Source organism: Pongo pygmaeus, chromosome 1 (genome assembly GCF_028885625.2).
Source record: "Pongo pygmaeus isolate AG05252 chromosome 1, NHGRI_mPonPyg2-v2.0_pri, whole genome shotgun sequence".
Taxonomy (NCBI): Eukaryota; Metazoa; Chordata; class Mammalia; order Primates; family Hominidae; genus Pongo; species Pongo pygmaeus.
The window spans coordinates 113,961,982-113,985,757 of NC_072373.2; the positions used below are offsets into that span (position 1 = coordinate 113,961,982).

The 23,776-nt window shown below is 41.8% G+C and overlaps 1 protein-coding gene across 1 annotated transcript in view; it reads left to right on the plus strand.

Moving 5' to 3' along the window:
- CASQ2 (calsequestrin 2) overlaps window positions 1-23,776 on the plus strand; it is a 68,891-nt gene that overhangs the window by 23,375 nt on the left and 21,740 nt on the right. The window contains exons 2-7 of the mRNA XM_054442276.1: window positions 481-565; window positions 4,893-4,993; window positions 7,387-7,498; window positions 12,735-12,808; window positions 18,563-18,693; window positions 20,129-20,174. Coding sequence (XP_054298251.1) covers window positions 481-565; window positions 4,893-4,993; window positions 7,387-7,498; window positions 12,735-12,808; window positions 18,563-18,693; window positions 20,129-20,174 — 549 coding nt within the window. The remainder of the gene's footprint in view (window positions 1-480; window positions 566-4,892; window positions 4,994-7,386; window positions 7,499-12,734; window positions 12,809-18,562; window positions 18,694-20,128; window positions 20,175-23,776) is intronic.

Here is a 23,776-nt window from a genome sequence, read left to right on the forward strand (position 1 = left end):
ATTCCTACTTCACAAGCCCAGGAGTTGGGGAATTGAGGGCAATGCTTGGATATTGAGGACATAGGCCTCCTTTATTCTTAGGTCCTCTTGTGTTCCCACTCTGCCCCAGGTACATTTGGCAGCTAGAGAAGGGCTCAGGGCCCCTTGTCAGGCACCCATGCTTCCTTCCTGCTTCTTCTTTCTCCTGATCCAGGTTTTATCTACTCCAAGGGCAGAAACTGGTATGTGGATATATTCTTCCAAATTTTCTGTCTTAGGTCCGCTCCTCAGATTTTCCCTCCTTGATTCTCAGCATTCTCCTGAATCCTCCTTCTCCTGAGGGGACAAGAATACATTTCCTTTGCTGCTGCTCAACTTGGTCACATAGTAACAGAAAGCAGAGAGGAAACCCTTCCATTGATACATGAGGATAGTAATCCTGTAATATTTTCTACCATCTTTCTGCCCTTAGCACACTCATCTTTCCATTTGTTTCTTCAGCTTGTGGCCCAGGTCCTTGAACATAAAGCTATAGGCTTTGTGATGGTGGATGCCAAGAAAGAAGCCAAGCTTGCCAAGAAACTGGGTAAGTGTGATTTTTGAGATACTGTATGTGGGAAAGAAATGAATGTGTCTTGCAAAAGGAAAAGTACAGTTGCAATTATTCTTGCATAAGCGGACTATCTTTTAAAATATATAAAATGATCCTGCATACCTTCATCTCTGGTTAGAGAAGAGTTTCATAAAAGTAAATATAGGCCTGAATTGAATGGTTTCACATTAATCATGTAAGAGATTGTTGTATCAGTACAATGAAGAAGGTTTCTTCCTGGAGAAACTGATGCTAAAGAGTCAAGCTTTTATTTTCAGCTTTTAAAGCAAGCTAAAAGTCCAGCTTCTCTTATCTCACCACTGTGGTGATCTCTCTGAGAGAGTTAAAAATTCTCTTCTTTCATTACATATTATTTCGTTGCCTTGCAGCTGAAGCAACCAACAAAAGACAGCATTAATAGTAATAATGCCAGGGTAACAGTGCTTTTTAAATTTAAGGCTAAACCCCAGTTGGGCATTGTCACCAAGGATGAGAAGGAGGACGTAGGTGAGGTACGGTTAAGTGACCGTACATGGAAATTGTACTCTCTAGTGTCGATATGTCATGCTTAAGTGCAGTGCACTTTAGGATTCACAACCCTGTAATCCCAAAGAGAGAGAATATAGGTATTTCCTCTGGTTTTCTTTTTCTTTTCTTTTCTTTTTTTTTTTTTTTTTTTTTTTTTTTGAGACAGGGTCTCACTGTCACCCAGGCTGGAGTGCTGTGGTGTGATTTCGGCTCACTGCAACCTCTGCCTCCTGGATTCAAGCGATTCTTGTGCCTCAGCCTCTTGAGTAGCTGAGATTACAGTCACACACCACCATGCTCAGTTCATTTCTTTTGTACTTTTAGGAGAGACACGGTTTCACCATGTTGGCCAGGCTGGTGTTGAACTCCTGATCTTGAATGATCTACCTGCCTCAGCCTCCCAAAATGCTGGGATTACAGGCGTGAGCCACAGCTCCCGGCCCGCTCCTCTGATTTTCAAACACTGACACACATGTACTGCCCATTTGGCTTTTTCTGCATGATCAGTGAAGAATGGCTATTAAAAAAATAGCGGGTTATAAAACAGGATCTTTGAAGAAAGGTTAATTGGATTTGGAGTAGTAAGTACAGAAAAAAAAAAAAAGATTAGTGGTGGCTCAATAAATACTTTCAGGTACGTAAAAGTCCATTATCCTGGAAGATTGCAGACAACTGTTTTCTATTTTATTTTCAAGAAGACTAGCCTTTTTTTAAAAAAAAGATTTTAATTATAGGAAACTATTAAGGACTATACAATGATAATGAGTTATTAAGAATGTCTGGGCACTTTGGGAGGCCAAGGGCAGAGGATTGCTTGGGCCCAGGAGTTTGAGACCAGCTTGGGCAACATAGCAAAACCTCATCTCTACAAAAAATTTAAAAATTGGCTGGGCATGGTGGCATGTGCCTGTAGTGCCAGCTACTTGGGAGGCTGGGATGAGAGAATGGCTTGAGCCAGGGAGGTCAAGATTGCCGTGACTTCTGCCTGCATGATTGTGCCACTGCACTCCAGCCTGGGCAACAAAGTGAGATTCAGTCTCTGAATAAATAAATAAATAAATAAATAAATAAATAAATAAATAAATATAAAGAATGCTTGGGATGTCTCTTTCCCTGGAGACATATTGAGGGATATTTTTCTCCCTTGAGTATGGGAGCAAAATATGTTAAACTCTTTCCCTAGAGTCAAAAACAGTTTAATGGCTGGGCACAGTGTAATCCCAGCACTTTGGGAGGCCGAGGCGGGCGGATCACAAGGTCAGGAAATCAAGACCATCCTGGCTAACACGGTGAAACCCCGTCTCTACTAAAAATACAAAAAAATTAGCCGGGCATGGTGGTGGGCGCCTGTAGTCTCAGCTACTCGGGAAGCTGAGGCAGAAGAATGGCGTGAACCCGGGAGGAAGAGCTTGCAGTGAGCCGAGATCGCACCACTGCACTCCAGCCTGGGCGACAGAGCGAGACTCCATCTCAAAACCAACCAACCAACCAACCAACCAACCAAACAGTTTAATGAGTTCTGTCTCCTTCCCCAGCAGTCTCTTGGTTCCTCTTCTGCCTTCCCATTGTTTTAATGAGAAGTTGAATTTGGGAGAATTTCCAGCAAATTTACTCAGAAAAAAATACTAGTGTCCCAGTGATCTAAAAATTTTGGGTGGACAAGCTGGGCAAGTATACATAAAAATAGACTAGCAAAGAATATGATGGGGCTTGATACACTGAAACAAGCTCAGTTTGGAAGAGTTGGGGCAGGTTCCTTCTGGTTATTTGATCCCTGGGGGTTTATAGGACAGTGGAGGTATTTTGTGAACCTGCTCCTTCATCTTCATTCCTCTTCCATTTGCCTTATTTTGGCCTCTATCAAGTTGTGCCTGAACAATTGCAGTAGCCTTCTTACTGTGGTTTTGCTCAAGACAAAATCCAACAGCAGGACACTGGCCAATGTTCCCTAGGGCACCTTTTGAGATTGGCCATCATTGATATCAAGAAAATCTGGCAGGGCCAGACACGGTATCTCATGCTTGCTTTATATATATATAAATATATATAAAAATATATATATAAATATATATAAAAATATATATATAAATATATATAAATATATATATAAAAATATATATAAATGTATATAAATATATGTAAATATATGTAAATATATATAAATATATAAATATGTGTAAATATATATAATATATAAATATATGTAAATATATGTAAATACATATATAAATATATAAATATATATAAATATATAAATATATATAAAAATATAAAAATATATAAATATATATAAATATATATAAACATATATATAGTATAATTTTTCATATATATAAAAAATATATAATTTTTCATATATACGTATATATAAAAAATATATAATTTTTCATATATACGTATATATAAAAAATATATAATTTTTCATATATACGTATATATGAAAAATTAGCCAGCATCATAGCACATGCTTGTAGTCTCAGCTATTCAGGAGGCTGAGGCAGGAGCCCATGATCATGGCCCTGCACTCCAGCCTAGGTGACAAAGGGAAACCTTGTCTCAAAAAACAAACAAACAAAAAGAATACCTGGCACATTGCTCCTTTTGATTTACAAATGGTGCCTCCACTATTTCCTGCCCATGTGCCAGAGACTGCTTATACCTCATGCATGCCTTGGGACACAGCAGGCGGCAGTCCAGTCTTCCTGTCCCTGGAGGTTCTGCAGAAGAGTTCATCTGGAGAAAACTTTGTCCAGCTAATAGAGTTTTACAACAATCTAAGGAATTAAGGATGCCATGCAATTGGACTAAATGCCAGTTTTGATTATTTAACATTCCTAAGCAGGAAAATGCATTTTTCCAGCAAGCATTTGTTAAGGTACACAACATCAGATCAAGGGTGCTAAAGGGCAGCAAAATAAGAAGACGCTGAGTCTGTCCTTGCAACATCTACCAGCCAACTGGATAAAGAAGATGTGTGGGATTCAACTGGAACAGGAGAGCAAGCTGTCCATCCTGGCCACATATGTTAATGGGTTGCTGACGTACACAGGCTCTGTACAAGGCGCTGGGATACCAAGAAGACAATGAGCCTACTCTCAGAGAACTCACTGTGATAGTGAAGACCTGAAAATTGAGCTGAAGAAAGATCAATAATGGCATGAGTTCAGTGAGACTGAAGTGACCATTCTTAAGAAAAATGAATCCTAAGCTGAGACCTGAAAAAGCTAACCAAGATGGAGGTCATTCCAGGCTGGGGGAACAAGAAAAACTAAGTCTAGAGAATAATGCTCAGTGACTTTTCCTTTACTCACCTTTTCATATAAGCATGTGGGCAGGAAGCAAAGGGAGTCCCACAAGGGACAAGAGAGCAGTTCTCAAAGGAGTACAGGTCTACCCAAGGGAGAACAAGAGGGATAGATTTGGAAACAGATTTTAGAGGGACTTTAACACAAGGCTAAGGAGTCAGGTGGACAGTGGCCATTACAATTCTTTGATAAGGAGAATGACATGGGGTGAGCTGTATTTTTGGAAAACTAAAGCAGTGGTGGGGTGGAGAATAGACTTTTCTTTTAAGTCAAAATCCAGCTGGAATTGTTCTTGACTATTTCCAATTAAATGTCCACTTCAGGAGCTCCTCAAAAGTGTTATTTCAAGGCAACTGCTTCTTGGGTTAATGCTAGTTCCACTAATCCTGACCCCACTGTCACCCAGAAACCGAGTCAGACCTCAGCCAATGCAATCGCTCTTCCTACGTCAGGATGACCTTCTCTGTGGGCCTCTTTGTTTCTTACAGGTTTTGATGAAGAAGGAAGCCTGTATATTCTTAAGGGTGATCGCACAATAGAGTTTGATGGCGAGTTTGCAGCTGATGTTTTGGTGGAGTTCCTCTTGGATGTAAGCGTTTATACACAGTGACCCTGCATGGAGCTGCCTCTGCTCAAATATAGGGAGAGATAGAACCCCAAAGAACTGACAAACTGGAGAACCTGGCCTCATCTGTGACAGGTTTTTCAGGATTTACAAAAAACTAAGGAACACCTATATTATTGCACTGTCTACTCTACTGGGAAGGTGATCTTTAAGTCACCCTAGAAACTGTTGGGGGCCATGTAGTAGTAATATGCTAATTCTGTTACTAGTTATACATAGACATCTATTGAAATCTCCTTGGCTTTGCTCCACTGCTGCTGAAGAGGAGCTGGGGAATGTGGGGAGAGAGGGAGCTAACTAGCCACCTGAAGAGAGAGGAGGGATGGGAGCACCAATCAGTCAGGTCACCCTGAGTTAGCTACCCTCAGAGCAACATAGAGAAGTGGCAGAGCTAAACAGCCCCCCAATATCACACTTTTTCAGCCATGGACATAGCACACCCTCATATCCATATGCTTAGACAAACATAGGAACAAACTTTATAAAAATATTTCATCCATAGATAAACTCACACTTTCAGTAACCACTGTGAAGTTCAATGCTTTGAACACATATTCTTGCACAGATAAAGAACCTAGCATTGAGCATCCATGCCGATGATTCTTTATCTACCAGCCAGTACCCAGTGGTCTATCGTTCTTTCTCTACAGTGTCAAAAACCAGAGGGAAGGTCAGAAGTGAGTTGGAAGCTACCTTTTACCAAAAAAGTGACCCACTGTGCTTGGCCATCTCATTGACTCACACCCACCAGCCCTAAAAAAGTTGAGAGGGGTGACAGAACAACTCTGGGACAGCATGGTGCTGCCCCAGCTTAATCAGCTAGGAGGAGGCTTTTGGAAATAAGACTAACTGCTTCAAACAATAAACAATGTGATTGACTTACCTAAGTAGAAGGCTCCAGTTAGAGGAGACTTTAGACTTGATCGAATCCAGACACTGGCACCATTTTTCTCTGTAAATCACAGATAACTGTGTTTTCAGTATGTTGCTTGTGTCCTCAAGCTGACTATTCTCAAGTTAGCTATAAGATGGCCAGCAGTAGGAATGAATACATTACATTTCCTCATTCATATTTCATGATAGAAAAATAAATTTGGCTTCCCATTGCCCTTTTAAGAGTAAAGAACTTTTCCCAAAGCCTTCAGCAAATCTGTCCTTATTGGGCCAGTTACTTGCCCATTCCTGAATCAATAACTGGCAGGGGAAGTTATGAAATCCACCTAAATGTCCATCAGCAGATGACTGGATAAAGAAAATGTGGTATATGGCGGGGTGCGGTGGCTCAAGCCTGTAATCCCAACACTTTGGGAGGCTGAGGTGGGTGGATCACGAGGTCAGGAGATGGAGACCATCCTGGCTGACACGGTGAAACCCCATCTCTACTAAAAACACAAAAATCAAAAAATTAACCAAGCATGGTGGTGGGCGCCTATAGTCCCAGCTACTCAGGAGGCTGAGGCAGGAGAATGGCGTGAACCTGGGAGGCAGAGCTTGCAGTGAGCCTAGATCACGCCACTGCACTCCAGCCTGGGCAAGAGAGCAAGACTCCATCTCACAAAAAACAAAAAACAAACAAAAAGAAAATGTGCTATATACACAAGGGAATACTATTCAGCTTTAAAAAAAAAAAAAAAGAAAGAACTATCATTTGCAACTATACAGATGGAATTGGAGAACATTATGCTAAGTGAAATAAGCTAGGCACAGAAAGACTAACACCACATGTTCTCACTTATTGTATGTGGAATCTAGAACACGAGAACTCAAAGAAGCAGAGAGTAGTTACCAGAGGCTGGATGGGAGTGGGGGTGGTGGGAATGGAGAGATAATGATCAAAAGGTGCAAAGCCTCAATTAGACAGGAGGAATAAGATTTTGTTCTTTGAGATATATTGTACAGCATGGTGAAATAGTGAATAATATGTATTACATATTTCCAAATCACTAAAAGAGTAAATTTCAAATGTTCTCACCACAAAAAATGATGAGTATTTGAGGTGATGGATCGGTTAATTAGCTTGATTTAATGATTTCACGTATTTATAGATCATAGCAACACTTTACATCCAATAAATACATACAACTATAATTTGTTAATCTACAATTAAAAATGAATGTTTTTTAAAACTGGCAAAAGGAATAGGTTGCCCCCACCAATCATCTCACTCTTTAAGTTAAGGTCTATTCCTCAGAAGGTACTGCTGGTATGCTCACTGGGGGATTGTGGGGAGAATGGAATAGATACTTGAGGCACCAACCACAAAGTCCGCTACAACTTCCCTCCAACGCACTCTGTTTCCCCAGTGAAGAAGGAAATCTCTTGTTTGAACATGTGTGTATGTATGTGTGGCATTTCAGCTAATTGAAGACCCAGTGGAGATCATCAGCAGCAAACTGGAAGTCCAAGCCTTCGAACGCATTGAGGACTACATCAAACTCATTGGCTTTTTCAAGAGTGGGGACTCAGAATGTAAGTTGTCTGCCAACCCCAGCCGATCAGTCTAAAAGCTAGATTCCAAACAAGGTATGTCAGGTTACCCCAAAAGAGGATGGGTCTTCAGCACCTCTTTTGCTGGGTAGAATAGAAGTTAGAATTCTTCCTGAGCCTAACACAGTGGAGTACATGTGCAAAAACTGTACAAAACAGTCAGGAAACCTGAAAGAATGTTAAGGAGGGGCCAGGTTCTCTGGCTTTAAAGCAAGCTGAGTGTTCTACAAAAAAGAGAAAAGCTCTTTTCCACTTTTCCTGCCTACCCACCTCCCAGTCGGATTCTCCCCTACAATGGGAGAAGCAATGGGCTGTCTCCCTGGCATTGGTAGCTCCTATGGTCACCAGCTGGAGAGCTTTGCAGTCAATTGGAAAGCATGAGTGGAAAATTGGGGTAGGGATGGGCTTAGCAGTGGCTACAGAATGTGAAAAATCGCTGGCCAAGCCCACAGCTGACCACCAAGGCTGCCTGTCATAGTGCAGCCACACCCTTGGGCATATTCCCTTTGAAAGCTTTGTGACCAGGATTTGGGTGGACACAGGACCTATGATAACATCACTACAGCCCGTATAGGGATGAGAGGGTGGTGGGGGTGAGTCAGCAAGAGCAGGCAGAAGGGGCCAGGAGGAGTAAGCACCTGAGTACTGTACATATTTAAAACTGCTTTGGCAGCATGGCCCCAATGAGGTAGGCTTTTTTCTGGTATCTCAGCCTTGGAGAGAGGAACAGCATTAGAGCGGGTGATTATAACTCTGGTAGCATTCATACACGTAGGAAGTACAAATATGGGCTGCTTATGACTATTTCTGAGAACCCCAAAATATTCTGAAATTGTCTGCAAACCCATTTCTTTAACCAGTCTTCCCACTAGCATCCTTAGTCACCTCATCAACAACCCATTCATTTTCTGTCTCCCATGCCCCAACTTAACCCTCTTTTCATTTGCTTAATTAAAACCTCCATTTACAGTGCTTAAAATGAATGTGCTAGAGGGAGGTGGCTAACCGGGGAGATTTGCCCCAGTTCTTCTTTAGGCAATTTTATTTTAGTTTGTACATTTCCATATCAGTGCTGACTACTCTGGGGTGCTTCTCCTTCCCCTTCCTTTTCAGTTCCTCTGTCTCAATTTGTTTCCATCTTTATGTTCCTCTATCCTCTTCATCCATGTAGCTCAGGATGGCAGATAAGAGGGAAGCAAAACAAAGTTAGGATAAAGAGCACACCTTTCAGTACCCCTGGCGTCTTCCCCTGCCTAGATGAATCATCATAATAATACTATTTAATTAACACATTTCATATGCTAGGGCCTATGCTAGGAGCTTATATGGATGCCTTAATTTCATTCTCACAACAAGCCTGTGAGGTGATTATCATTATTATCTGCATGTTAATGATGATGAAAGGATGGAACAGAAAGGTGCAATTAACTTGCCCATTATCACATGGCTAGTATGGTGTACAAGGTAATATGAAATATATTACATATTGCATTGTAAAAAAACTCCAATTTAAAAAAAAATTTTGAATGAGAATCTTATGCTTGCCTCAAGAATATAGCTTTTTTTTGAGACCTAGTTTTGCTGTTGCCCAGGCTGGAGTGCAGTGGCATGATCTTGGCTCACTGCAACCTCTGCCTCCTGGGTTCAAGTGAATCTCCTGCCTTAGCCTCCTGAGTAGCTGGGATTACAGGTGCCCGCCACCACTCCTGGCTAATTTTAGTGTTTTTAGTAGAGACGGGGTTTCACCATGTTGGTCAGGCTGGTCTTGAACTCCTGACCTCAAATGATCCACCCGCCTCAACCTCCCAAAGTGCTTGGATTACAGGCATGAGCCACTGTGCCCAGCCCAGGATATAGCTTTTTGATATTAGGTTTTATGCTTAAAATAGCAACATGAAATTCCTGATCAAGATTTTAAATGATGATCTCTTCAAATTCTTGATGGTCACCATGGACAAGAGACTTCACTTGTACATGTGGATAGTGACAAATGGGAGGACAATATCCATTGCTTTTTCTATTTTTTTTTTTTTCGGGATGGAGTTTCACTCTTGTTGCCCAGGCTGGAGTGCAATGGTGCAATCTCGGCTCACTGCAACCACTGCCTCCCGGGTTCAAGCAACTCTCCTGCCTCAGCCTCCTGAGTAGCTGGGATTACAGGTGCCTGCCACTATGCCTGGCTAATTTTTTGTATTTTTAGTAGGGATGGAGTTTCACCATGTTGGCCAGGCTGGTCTGGAACTCCTGACCTCAGATGATCCACCCTCCTCGGCCTCCCAAAGTGCTGGGATTACAGGCATGAGCCACTATGTCTGGCCTGCTCTTTCTTTGACTGATGAGCTTTCTTTTTTTGCCATTGGACATAATTCAGATAATTCCGTCTCTAAAGTGTCCTTCAAGGGCACTTAGTTCAATCTGACAGCTATCGCTTTTGTTTTCATTGACAAATGTAATGCTCATATTCCTTATAATAATTTGAATGAATTTGAAAGGATTACAGATCTTAATTAAATTTTGTATATCATCAATATTTCAAAATAATAATGAAGCTTTTCCTTAGGAATACACAGATATTGCTCTACTGGTCTTAATAATCATTCTTAAAATTTAATAAAATTGCTAGTGAATCATTTTAACCTCTTTTTAAGGTTGAATTTTTGTTTTTAAATTTATAAACTTTGTTAGTACATTATATATTTCACGTAGTCCTTGCAATTTTCAATTAAGTACATTCAGGTAGGTGTTTAGCAAGATCTAGCCTTTTTTGAAGCCAATAATGATCCCTCAAAATATTTTCAAAATAAGTATAATTCATAGCATAGTTTTAAATCTAGTTTTTAGCTGATAAACTCTTTGTAAAATTCTTGCCCAGTTAACCCACTTTAGGATGAAAGGGCAGGGAGAGGTCTCCTGAACCCATTTCTTCACCAAAAGCTATAAAGAGAAGGAGTTATACAGGTTTGAATGTTATTGGAGTCACTTTTTAAAAATAACAACCTTTTTGTGGAATGCAGATTCACAGGCAAACCTTTATATGATGAACTTTTTCTCTGAATAAATATTATTTGAATCTCAAGATCTTCAGAAAGAACTTGATGTAAAGCCTTTACACCTTGTCATTGTAGCTGTACTATCAATACGTGAACTTGGACATTCAAAATCTGACTTCAGAGTGTAACTGTGTATAGAATTCATACACTATAAAGTTTATACATTTAATTGTGTACACTTATTTTGTGCAGTGCTTTCAGAACCTATTTTGACATGTTTTTCTACTTCTTTGAATATTTCACCCCCAACAACTTGGTTTGGTTCTTCTTTGTAAGACAGATGATATTATTCCAAGCATTTCTGGTCAGGGTTTCCAACTGGTGCCATCAACCACACCTAGTTACTAAAATCTGTGATACTAAATATCCAGTATGCACAACCCTGAGAGAGGGGAAGAAAGGAGAGAAAATGCTAAGATAAGTTTTTAGGAAGCTGGAGGCTGGGAACTCAATGTTCAGGAGCCTATTCCAGAAGCCAAAAGAGTCATCAGAGAAAGTGGGAAAGGGGTCTGACTGGAAGGGACCAGGAACAGGCTGGTCAGGAGGCAGGGAAAGCCTAGAGATGACCTGAGCTCCAACAGAGCAGAAGACAAGAGGAGGCTTCTTGGAAAACAACTGCTGTTTGGCTGAGGCTAAAGGTCAAGCCACATTTTGAATCACGCATCTGGAGGTCACCTTGCTCCATTCTTCATCTTAAAGTGATGTAGACCAGCTCTCTAGGAGAGGATGGGAAGCTCCTGACACAGGCCTAAGCCATTCTTTCCATCAGGGTGGGAGTTCTTGGAGGGGAGGAGAAATTCATCGGGGACATGGGGATTGGAAAAGGGGGGACAGAGGATTCTGATAGAGCCCACTGCTGCTTTAGACACAGATGGCTTAGGTGTTGCTTTAGCCATTCTACTTCCTTACCTTCACTCCATTCATTCTTCAAATGCTCTCAGCCATCTTCTCCCCTCCACCCAATTCTTGACCCCAGCTATGAGGTTACAGGATATCTTTTCTGACTACCCACTTACTTTTATGAGGACAAGTTAGTGTGAGTGTGTATCAGTATGTGCAAGTATTCTCATGACTTTACAACCCCTCTCTCACCTGTGCTTGTGGCACTCACCTCTGTTGTAACAACTGTCATGCTGCATTTTGATTCTTTAAGGATCGATAGCTCTCTTCAGGCTGAGAGCTTTTGAAGATCAGTATCTTTGTCTTATTCATTTTGGCATCCTATGAATTAACATCGTTCTAAAAAATTTTTGATAGAATCTTAGTAAATTCTGCATGGTCCCAGAATTCTAACAAAGGCTTATACTTCTGATGGTTAAAGGAAATGGAATTCCATGAAATGGAAAGAAGTTAATCTTGTTAAGAATAAATCACAGGCTCATTGACTCTCAGGCTTATAGCATTTATTCATAACCACCACCACCACCACCACAATTACCATCACCCTCACAACTAAGGCTTGAGGACCAATCTCCTTCCCAAGTAACTCCCAGGTGTACCAAGGTACACCACTCCAGCACTCACCTGATATCATACTGCCTTGGCCGGTATGGACTCGAGTTTGAGACCATAGTCAATCAAGGGCTTGATTAAGTTTAAGAAATCCTCTTGAGGCATCAGAATAAAAAAGAAAACTTTAAAATGAAAAAAGGGGAAAGAAAACTAGAATTCAGCAACAGGGGTACTTCCATTAAGAAGTTTAAAATACTTCTGTGATGTCAATTGTGATTGAGGTTACTTTACACTGTGAGATGAATTTCCTTCTTACTTAGGGCTCATTTATTCCGGCAAACTGCACTCTCTAGAGGGCATGATTATAAGTAGCAGTGAGTTAGAGTGAAAGGCCTTTTTATTTCGGTTTGGAGTTTTACGTGTCTTTTTCTCTCTCTTGCCCTCCCGGTTCCCTCTGTTTCCTGCTTTCTACCTGCAGTTCATAAAAGTGTGGTGAAGGGGTCTTCTCTTGGGCGTTTGAATGCCAGTCAATTCCAACTCCTTGGGGGAAACTATGGGTTTAAATAGTATTAAATAATACCTATCTAAACAATATCTGCTAAATTATTATCCAATCAGGATTAATTGGCTTTCTACTCTCTATATCATTTACAAAGAAGATTCTTCAGTGTGCATCTTGAAAATGTCTCTCCCTTCATCTTTATTTTTCCCCTTAGACTACAAGGCTTTTGAAGAAGCAGCTGAACACTTCCAGCCTTACATCAAATTCTTTGCCACCTTTGACAAAGGGGTAAGTACCTATGAAACCCCAATTTGAACAGTTTTGTAGACATGAAGAATTAAAGTTTGAACTCCCACCACTCTTTCTCTTTCTTTTCTTTTAGCAACATTAACCATCCTCCCTTGCCTCTTTCTCTAGAAGGGTTAAGAATTATATCACTAAGTCACTATTGGATTTAAGATGAGTACAAAGATGACTAAGTCAGAGGATGTAAGAATATTTATAAAAACATCCAAGGAAAAGTGATGGCTCGCTGTTATCTTCTCAAACACTGAGATGGGAAACGTGTGGGCCCAGAGTGTGCCAGCCCACTGAGCCACTGCTTCCTTTTTCCTTAGGGGGTATCCTCTGTCTTCCTGGGGTTGCATATTTCCCCTTCTACTGCATCAGGATGGGAAGTAGAATGGGAACTCCTCTGTGATGAGTTGAAGCAAGTGTTCTGTGAAAAACAAGAGGAAGCCAGTGAGCTGAAGCAGGGAAGGGGCACGGTGGGATGAGATTGCGTTCAGTTCATGTATATGATGAACCACTTCTGTGACCGTGGCCCTGTCTTCAAGCCTATGATCCAGAAGAGTGGTCTATAATCCAAGTAACATAATCTAAACTTGAAGAATGTTTATCCTAATTAGTTGTATTACAGTTGGGAGGGATCTTGAGCAAGAATATTCAAAAAAACTATCAGTATTAAGTGCCTATTATGGGCCAGGCACTGTGGCTCACACCTGTAATCCCAACACTTTGGGAGGCTGAGCGGGGTGGATTGCATGAGCCTTGGAGTTGGAGACCAGCCTGGGCAACATAGTGAGACCCCATGTCTACAAAAAATACAAAAATTAGCTGGGTGTGGTGGCACACACCTGTAGTCCCAACTACTTGGGAGGCTGAGGTGGGAGGATCACTTGAGCCCAGGAGGTTGAAACTGCAGTGAGCCATGATCATACCATTGTACTCCATCCTGGGCAATGGAGTGAGATCCTCTCTCAAAAAATAAAAATGTAAAAAATAATAAATTCAAAAAAAATTTTATGTGCCAGAGTCTGTGCTAAGAAATCTCTTTGTGCCAGAGTGTGTGCTAAGACGTTAACATGGATTTTCTCACTTCATCCTCTCAACACTCCCATAAGGGAGGAATTAGTATCCTCATTCTACAGAGGATGAAACTGAGGTGCTGAAAGATTAAGTGATTTTTTCATGATCATGTAGTTACTGAATTGAAAAGCTTGCTATAATCTCAGACCAGCCTGACTTCAAAGTCAATGCTCTGTCCTACTTTACTCCAGAGAAAGAAGCAATATATGCAAACTGCCTCGCTGATGTTTGGCACACAGGGAGCATTCGTAATAGTTAGCCAGCTATGAGCACCATTGTTCATAAGAAGGCAATCATGAAGGCTCAGGAAGTGGGAGGCTTGGATAGGATATTAGTAGAGAAAGAGAGGAACAGAGAAGCCGAAACTGAATCCATTACTGACATATGGTTCTGATGGAATACTTAGTTCTGATGGACTAAGTGTGGCTAAAGTGGCTTCTGGGTAAGAATCCAGCTGAAAGGAAGAGAGAGGCAGGCCAATTAACAAAGCCTTAGTTTTTAGAGGGGTGGTTCAATGTTGAGCTCAGGGTAGTATCTGTTTGTAGAAGTGCCTCCTAGTGCGACTGTATAGCTTCATGCCTGTGGTCCATGAAAAAGGTGAGGTCAGGCTATGATTAAAAATTCAGAGAGATGCTTTATTAAAACTCTGTAGGACACTGGTCATAAGTGCCAGTGTTCATGTAGCCTTGTTGGATTTCAGAACATTTAAAAAGACAAAGGCTCACAGAGGGGAGAGCACTGAGAGGACTCTCATGCCATCTGGTGCTTAAGAACTTGCACCCATCAGTTGGGGTGAAGGGGGTGTCCAAGGGGAGATGGTGGGGTCCAGAAGGCACCCGATAGAGCCTCAGTGGTTTCCAGCAGGGAGTGCTAGGACAGAAGAGGGAAAAGTAATAAATGTGAAGTGGCTGAAAGGACCTGTTTGTACAACACACCCTAGGGAATCTCAGAGGGACCTGGAGGTGCTTTGTTGAGGTCTGAAACCAGGAGAGGCAAGGGACAAGAAAGCAATAATGCAGTCACAAAAATGCAAAAAACAACTGGCACTAGTAAAAGTGGATATAACAAGAAGATCTGGCCATTGATGAGATGATGAGAGAAGGCCTCAAAATAACTTAAGATAGCAAGTCTTGGTGTCAAGACAGCAAAAATTATGAAGCTACTGGAAACATTAGGAAATCTAGGAAGAAGAATCTATTGAGGAACATGAGATGGGGTTATGAGTTCTATCTTCTAAAAGTTGGGGAAACATTCAACTGGAAATGTCTTTAATTAATTAATTAATTCAGTCATTCATTCACTCGACAAGTATTTATTGAGTGCCCTTTATGTGCCAGGCACTCTTCTCAGTGCCAGGGACACAACATTGAGCAAAGCAGATTCCTGCCCTTTAGAATTTAAAGTTTATTGTTGGAAAGAGAAGATGGAAAGACAGAAAGTTCAAAAGTAAACAAACCAATAAATACATCATATGAGTTGCAGGACTGTAAAGAGGGTGAGATGTCATGGCTGCTGATGTAAATTTAACAGTCAGTAGTTCCCAACCACTATCCATATTAGTATCCTCCAACAAGCTTTGAAAACCATTAGTCTCTGGGCCCCAGCCCTGGAAATTTTAATTTTTTAGGGTTGTGGCGGTGTCTGGGAATCTGCATTTTAGAAAGCCTCCCAAGGAATTTTAAAGGGTATGCAGGTTTAGGACCAGTACTGATCTATTGATACTAATCCTAAATCAAGCCACACGAAGGCCCAACCTCTCTGAAGAAGCAGTTAGAGCAAGAAAGTGTCAGAGGGCCAAGGATGGTTCCACTCTGCTGCACCTCACAGCCTGAAAAATATCAGTTCTTATAATCCCATGTCCCCACCCACTGACCTGTTCGTTCCTCTCTCTGTCTGAGTGAACAATGAGATGAAAAATCACTTTCTTTTTTAAATCACACTGGAGCCAAAGGGTGCTGTGACTAAACAAAGTTAGTGGAGAAGATAGATGTTGGGAAGACCTAAATTTAGTAATGGCAAAAACCATTACTTTGGGCAAAAACTGCGATTACTTTTGCACCAACCTAATACTTGAGTTGGTTTCATTGGCAGCAACTAAAATGACTTGCTAACTGGAGGAAAAATGATTTGTATCAAAATTCATACACATGCACATGTCAGAAAATTGGTATTGTACTTTGTAGTTTTCTTATCTTTGTTAAAATCTATTCCAACTAGTTAACAGATAAAAGCATGAAAGAATTCATTTTTATGGACCCATTTGGTTCTTAATAATATAATTCATTCTTACATAATGCTAATACCCATGAACCAGATCTCCTCCTGGAATAATGCCTTGGATTCAGTAGGCCCCACTAAATACTTACTGAATAAATGAATGAATAAAAGCTTCAACCAATCAAATCCCCTTCAGTCCTTACCATCCAAGATAGGAATAATAAGAATGAAAGAGGGGGGTCGGGCGCAGTGGCTCATGCCTGTAATCCCAGCACTTTGGGAGGCCGAGGGGGGAGGTGGATCACCTGAGTTCAGTAGTTCCAGACCAGCCTGGCCAACATGGCGAAACCCCATCTCTACTAAAAATACAAAAATTAGCTGGGTGTGGTGGCCTGTGCCCATAATCCCAGCTATTCGGGACGCTGAGGCAGGAGAATCGCTCGAACCTGGGAGGCAGAGATTGCAGTGAGCCAAGATTGTGCCATTGCACCCCAGCCTGGGCAACAAGAGCAAAACTCTGTCTCACAAAAAAAAAAAAAAAAAAAAAGATGAAAGAGAAGGATTCTCTGAGATACAAGATGAGGGCACTCCATGATGGTGGTAGGGAGACAGTGAAGAGATCCCTGGGAAATTTTACTCAGCATTTCCAAGACTTAAATTAAGGACACAACAATCCAATTTTTACATTCATAGCACTGTGGACCCAGACATTGGCATTCAGAGACTGGAGACTATCACCACCACCAGGTGGGTTTGACTTCTGGCTCTGCACCCTCCAGATATATGATCTTGACAAATTTCTTACCCAAATTGTGCCTCAAATTCATCATTTGTAAAATAACTATGATAATCATTCTTACCACATACAATCCAAGTGAGAATTAAACAAAGAATCAACCTAAAACACCTGGCAGCAGTGCCTGGCACGTGATAAGCACTCCATATGTTTGTTATTATTACTGTTTTCATTCTGATCACTTCTCTTTTCATGGAAACAGTCTTCTGGTTCCTAGAATACATAGTAAGTGAACTCAGAAAACCAGAATTCAATGTCATTTTCTTGCCCACTCTGGCTCCCTGCCTCATCACCTCATCATCTACATCACCCTCCTACCCCTGAGAAAAGGGAAAAACAGTTAGAAAAAACTCCACGTTTCCCTCTCTTGAAATTAACCTGACAATAAAATCTCCCTTGACTGACCATAGCTGTCAACACGGCCTGTTTTCTTGATCTCTGAGTAGGATGCTGGAATTTCTCTCCCTTAAGTACTATATGAAATGCCTTTCAGAATATAGTGACCTGGAATTCATAGCAATTGATGACAAAAACCATATGGATATCAGTGTTTCCTCAGAATGGATCTCCTTGTGTAAGAGCTTATGCAATACCCAGCTCCTCCCCTTCCCCAGTTAGTTGCAGCCGCCCTGGGTCACGGCACCACGGGTTACCACCACAGAGCGTCAGCTCTTAGGCAGTTCCTCTTCAGCTTAAAGGGAACCACTGTTCATCCCTGTGCTTTCTTGAACCACAGCTCTGAACTAGAAAGAGTGGCATTTGGTTTTCTATAGAGTGTTGCACATTCCAGGCCTCTCAAATCATTTCACAAACAGAGGTCCTGAGTTCAGCAGCTGTGCAGGCAAACAGCAACCATTCTGCCTTGACAACACACTGAACATGTGGCTGCTTTAATCCAGAGAGAAAATGTCTTGCAGGCTATGGGCTGGCTCTCCGAGCTCTTTATCTGTTGTCAGATGAGCAAATCATCCTGGCTTACTGGGGTCTGTCCAAGTTTTAGTACTGAAAGTCCTACATCCCAGGGAGCCCTTCCACCCAGAACAAAGCAAGATGGTCAGCCACCTCATAACTGCTGACAAACTGGGCGGCTCCCAAAGCCTGACAAACCACAAAGCAAGCTGGGTACTGAGAGATTTAACTGTAGGGCCAGCACTTCAACCGAAAAAGCAATTAGGGCTATCAGCAGATGAAAGACAGGCTAATGGGTTGGGTTCTGATTCTGAGTACCTATATGCCTTAAGGATCTCCATCAATTGCCTGTTTTATCAACATTGGTTCCATTAAATCCATACAACACAGGATAGTAAATATGCTCCATTGGTATTTGCTTCCCATCCAGCCCTGGCAAATGCAGTAGACGGTGATTGTAGAATTAAATTTCCCACTTTGCATCTCAACTGCTCCCTGCCCCTGCCTGACCCTCATTTGCTAGATAAGTCTTTTTCCTTCCTATCCTTCCTTCTTTGATCACAAAAGAAGATTGGTCTAGCCAGGCCTTGGGTGATAAGTTCCTATCACTTCAACATTGAATTAAAACTGCACATCTGTTTTTATGTCTTTGCCAGAAAACATACACACTACACACTTATCTTAGATGGACAACACATTGCTATTCTAGACTAGCATTCAAATAAACTTTGTCTTATTTCTAATGGTTACAGGTTGCAAAGAAATTATCTTTGAAGATGAATGAGGTTGACTTCTATGAGCCATTTATGGATGAGCCCATTGCCATCCCCAACAAACCTTACACAGAAGAGGAGCTTGTGGAGTTTGTGAAGGAACACCAAAGGTGCCTGAGATGGCATGTGGGGGCTGGGGGCCTGGGGTCTGGGGAATGGAGAGGAGCCTCTCTGTGCTAACATTTCAGACCTGCCAAGAGCAACAACCTAGTTAGTACCCCAGCAGTACAGAACTCAGTAGTATGGCTTTGTTGATCAGTGATGACTAGCAGGGATGTTATTACTTCTGAATCTAAGTCTGCACCTGCAAGCAGAGTTTGATAAATCCCTCAGTCAGCAAATCCCCTCAAAGCCAGGGCAAGATATAAATAAAATTCTATACTAGGAATGATAGCAATTTAGTGAAAGTTCCTATATACCAATAACCATGCCAAGTACTTTAGGGAAACTATTTTATCTAATCTCCAACCTTACGGAGTAATTATTATTATTATCCCAATTTTACAGATCAAGGAATTGGACTCAATAGTTAAGTAGCTTAGCCAAGGATGAACACTCTATGCATAGAACTTCTGGGAGAGAAATGCTTGATACCACTTAGTGTAGCTCTAGCATGGATCAGCAAACTTTTTCTGTAAAGAACAAAATGGTAAATATTTCAGGTTCTGTGGGCCAGATGGTGTCTGTTGCAACTACTTAACTGCCGCTGTGGCATGAAAGCAGCCAAGGATCATGTATAAACAAATGGGTATGGCTGTGTCCCAGTAAAAGTTTATTTAGGAAAACAGGAGGCCCTGGCTGGATTCGTCCCACCAGCTGTAGTTTTTTGACCCCTGCTCTTGAGGGAGGGAAGATATGGGAATATGGAACATGGTAGTGGACTCACTGGCTTGTCCATCCACCCTACCTGGCTTGTACACGAGTGTGTTCATTGGACCTGCAGTACTGTGATCCCCCTCACCTGGACAGTCCTAGTTCCTTCAGGAAGGCAGGACTTGGAGGAACAAATATTAATATGTCCAGCACTATTTGCCAATATTCAGAAAGAAATGAAACTATGAGCAAAATATAGATCCTGTCTGCTCCCCTAAATATCCCTAAAGGACTTTCAATGTGTACCCCAGATGATAAAACAAAGGCAGTTTTAACCCACAAAATCCGAGATTTCCTGTTTTTCCCCTCAGGTTTCTCATTCTAGGCCTGCTGTGGGCTCTCTGGAGTGGTGGCTATCTGTGAGGAGGGAAATGGCATCTTGCCCTGGGAATGAGCTGACCCTGTGCCCTCTGACCCATTGTTTGTAATAGACTTTATAATTCTTGGATCAGTGGGTCTATGAAAAGGCTGAGTGGCTTGGCCCAGCTCGCTGTCTGACACAGCAGAGTAGAGCAGTTCTGTTTCCTTAGAAGATAAGTGGGTTTTTAGGGCTCTCCATGCCTTGCAAAGGAACCATCATCTCATTTTACATTTCATGATGCTGTGGCTGCCGTGGCTGCCACAGTGATCCCTACTCAAGGAAACTCCCTCTTTTTTTTTTTTTTTTTCCAGACCCACTCTACGTCGCCTGCGCCCAGAAGAAATGTTTGAAACATGGGTAAGAAAGAGGCAAACTCTCTTTGCCCTGTAGAGATGAGTATGGTCCCAAAGAGGAGTGCTTCTTAGATTAAGTCCCCAAACTCAAACCAAGTTTATTTGGCTGAGGTGGATGTCTAGATGAGTATTTGAAACATGGACAGATTGGGTACGAGGGCTCAGAACTGTAATCTCAGCACTCTGGGAGGCCGGGGCCGGGGATCACTTGAGTTCAGGTGTTTGAGAGCAGCCTGGGCAACATAGCAAAACCCTGTCTCTACAAAAGAAATACAAAAAGTAACCGAGCATGGTGGCATGTGCCTGGAGTTCCAGCTACTTGGGAGGCTGAGGCAGGAGGATTGCTTGAGCCGGGGAGGTCAAGTCTGCAATGAGCTGTGATCCTGGCGCTGTGCTCCAGCCTGGGCAACAGAGTGAGACACTGTTTCAAAAAAACGAAACAAAACAAAACAAAAACATGGACAACGTCATGCTCAATTAAAACACAGTTCTCCATGGATCAATCTAAGCCTCTTTGGTACTACTTACTAGGCGAAATTGCTCTTAGTTAATTTCCCACAGTGACTATAGCTTCTGTTCATCGACCATCAGAGCCGCACAGTAACACAGTGGAAGGAACTCAGGCTACAAAGTAATAGAGACTTGGGTTCAAGTCCAGAATCTGCCACCTAGTAGCTTTGTGTCCTACGTCAAGTCCTGTGGCCTTTCTGAGCTAAGTTTCTTCATCTAAAATTGGGACTTTTTATAAGGATGAATATGAAGAGTTCAGAATACGGCAGCTGTTTTTTTAAAATATCGACTGAAGGCACTGGCAAGCAGCCGAGCCAACTTGTCCTCTAGGTCTGTGTCATGGATAATATGTCAGGCAGCTCAAATAGTGTTAGATAGAGGGCCTTGGAGATAAACCCCCAACCCACACCTTATGTACAGAAGTTCATAAATAACAAAGGCTGTGGAGCATTTTTCAAAGCATTTCGTGCATCTTTTTATTTGGATCTTCCAATAGCTCTAGAAAGTGATGTAGAACAAGTATTATTAATTAGTCGGGCATAGTGGGGCACACCTGTAGTCCCAGCTACTTGGGAAGTTGAGGTGGGAAGATTGTTTGAGCACAGGAGCTTGAGGCTTCAGTGAGACATGATAATGCCACTGCACTCCAGCCTGGGCAACACAGCAGGACTTTGTCTCCCCAAACAAACAAACAGAAACCAAATACTATTTTAGCCCCGTTTTACATAGTCAGAAACTGATGCTCATACAGATTAATCACTAAAGGACACATAACTAATAACCATTAGTTCTTGGAACTTAAATATAGGCCATCTGGAGCCAAACCTGGTGTTATCTGCAGAATGCCTCCCCAGAGTGACTATGTCCCCAAAAGGGGCCATTTGGGGTGAGGGCTGGGGAGGAGGAGAAAGGAATTAACACGGAAGTATTTATCTATTTAATTCTTTGAAGTGATGGATGAACAGAACCAGGGAGTAACTTGACACTGTTTTACTGGTCTGTAACTTACTTGGATGTTTGAAGGTAGAGCAAACATTTCACAAGATACCAAAGGGTAAATAATCCAGTCCAGAGGAGCAGGACTATTTAATAACAACTCAGCACAATAGAAACAAACTTTCCTAACATTTAAACCTTTCAAAGATATTAAAAGGGTCTTATCGCTAGGCATAGTGACTCATGCCTGTAATCTCAGCACTTTGGGAGGCCAAGGTGGGCAGATCACTTGACGTCAGGAGTTCGAGACCAGCCTGGCCAACATGGTGAAACCCCATTCCTACCAAAAAATACAAAAATTAGCCGAGTATGGTGGCAGACGCCTGTAGTCCCACCTACTCTGGAGGCTGATATAAGAGAATCACTTTCATCTGGGAGGTAGAGGTTGCAGTTAGCTGTGATTGCACCACTGCACTCCAGCCTGGGCAACAGAGTGAGACCCTGTCTCAAAAAAAAAGAGTCTTATTAATGTATTTTAAAATAGTAATAGCAAAAAGATATAATAGTGCTTTAAAATAGTATTTTTTTAAATTGTTTTTACTTTTTACCCTAAAATAATTTCAGTTGTACCAAAATAGTGCAAAGAACTTCATTATCTCTTCACCTAGATCTCCCAAATGTTAACATTTCACCATGCCTTCTAGCTACATAGATACATAGATAGATAGATAGATAGATAGATAGATAGATATAGAGAGAATTATCAAAATCAGGAAATTAACACTGATATAATAAGTCTACTACCATTATTCAAATTGGCCAGTTGTCCCATCAATGTCCTTTACTGCAAAAGAAAAACATCTCTTTTTCCTGGCCCAGAATCCAATCCAGGATTCCACACTTGCATTTGCCTATGTTTCTCTTTCTTTTTCTTTTATTATTATTATTTTTTTGAGACGAATTCTCCCTCTGTCACCCAGGCTGGAGTACAGTGGCACCATCTTGGCTCACTGCAGCCTCTGCCTCCCAGGTTCATGTGATTCTCCTCCCTCAGCCTCCCAAGTAGCTGGGATTACAGGTGCATACCACCACGCCTGGCTAATTTTTGTGTTTTTAGTAGAGACAGGGTTTCACCATGTTGGCCAGGGTGGTCTTGACCTGCTGACCTCAGGTGATCCTCCCTCCTCGGCCTCCCAAAGTGCTGGGATTACAGGCATGAACTACCACGCGCGGCCTGCTTATGCTTCTTTAGTCACCTTTAATTTGGAACAGGGTCTTGGTCTTTGTCTTTCATGGCACAAAATACCACTTTAAATTGAAAGTCATTATTGATGTTCTCTTCTGCTATGGCTTTATCTTCAGTTTTTTTCTTTTTATTGTCTTTATTCCTAAGAGGCAAGTCTCAATTATCTAGGTTCTAGGAAAGGAGGGAATATAACATTGTGGATCCCTTCTCCCAGGTCTTTCCTTCCTGTCATAGCAGTATCACTCAAGACCATGGTGTTCTGTAGATGGGGAGCCTGTGTCCTCACATATCCCACACTGCTGCAGAAATACTCCCTGTTGACACATTAGAGGCAGATGTTCAGAAAGGAAGTTCAGTGTCTGGTTTCATTGGAACTCATTCTCTCCTTTCTTTTCATTTGATGAATAAGATAAAACACAGCCTTTTTGCTATAATATAAAATAATGGTGATGGCTCATATTTTCCACATTATTGCATATTGAATTGTTCTCAACTTGGGGAAGAGCAGCGTATTGAATTTAACCAGGTAGAGAAAAGGGCGACTGAAACGGTTTATTCCTTCCCTCCCCATTCTGGAACAACCCCATGTCTTACCCAGGAATCCTAACCAGACCTAGTCAGCCCCTCATTCAAGTCTCCAACTAGAGTGAAGGCAGGACAGGCCTCTCCAGTGTCATCTTTGTTTCCTTGAAAGGGAGAAACAGAAATCAGTCCATCCAAAGGACCCCTGAGGAGCCACTTTCCATACCCACTCCTCTACCTGGGCCCCCTAGCAGGTCACTGCTCTAAAGAGTGTCATCCCTGTGGGCCACGTGGCCACAGCAACTTAAACCACAGATGTGGCTGTGGAAAGTGACCAGTTAATGAATTTCAAAGTCTTTTTGGCCAGGCAAGGTGGCTCATGTCTATAGTCC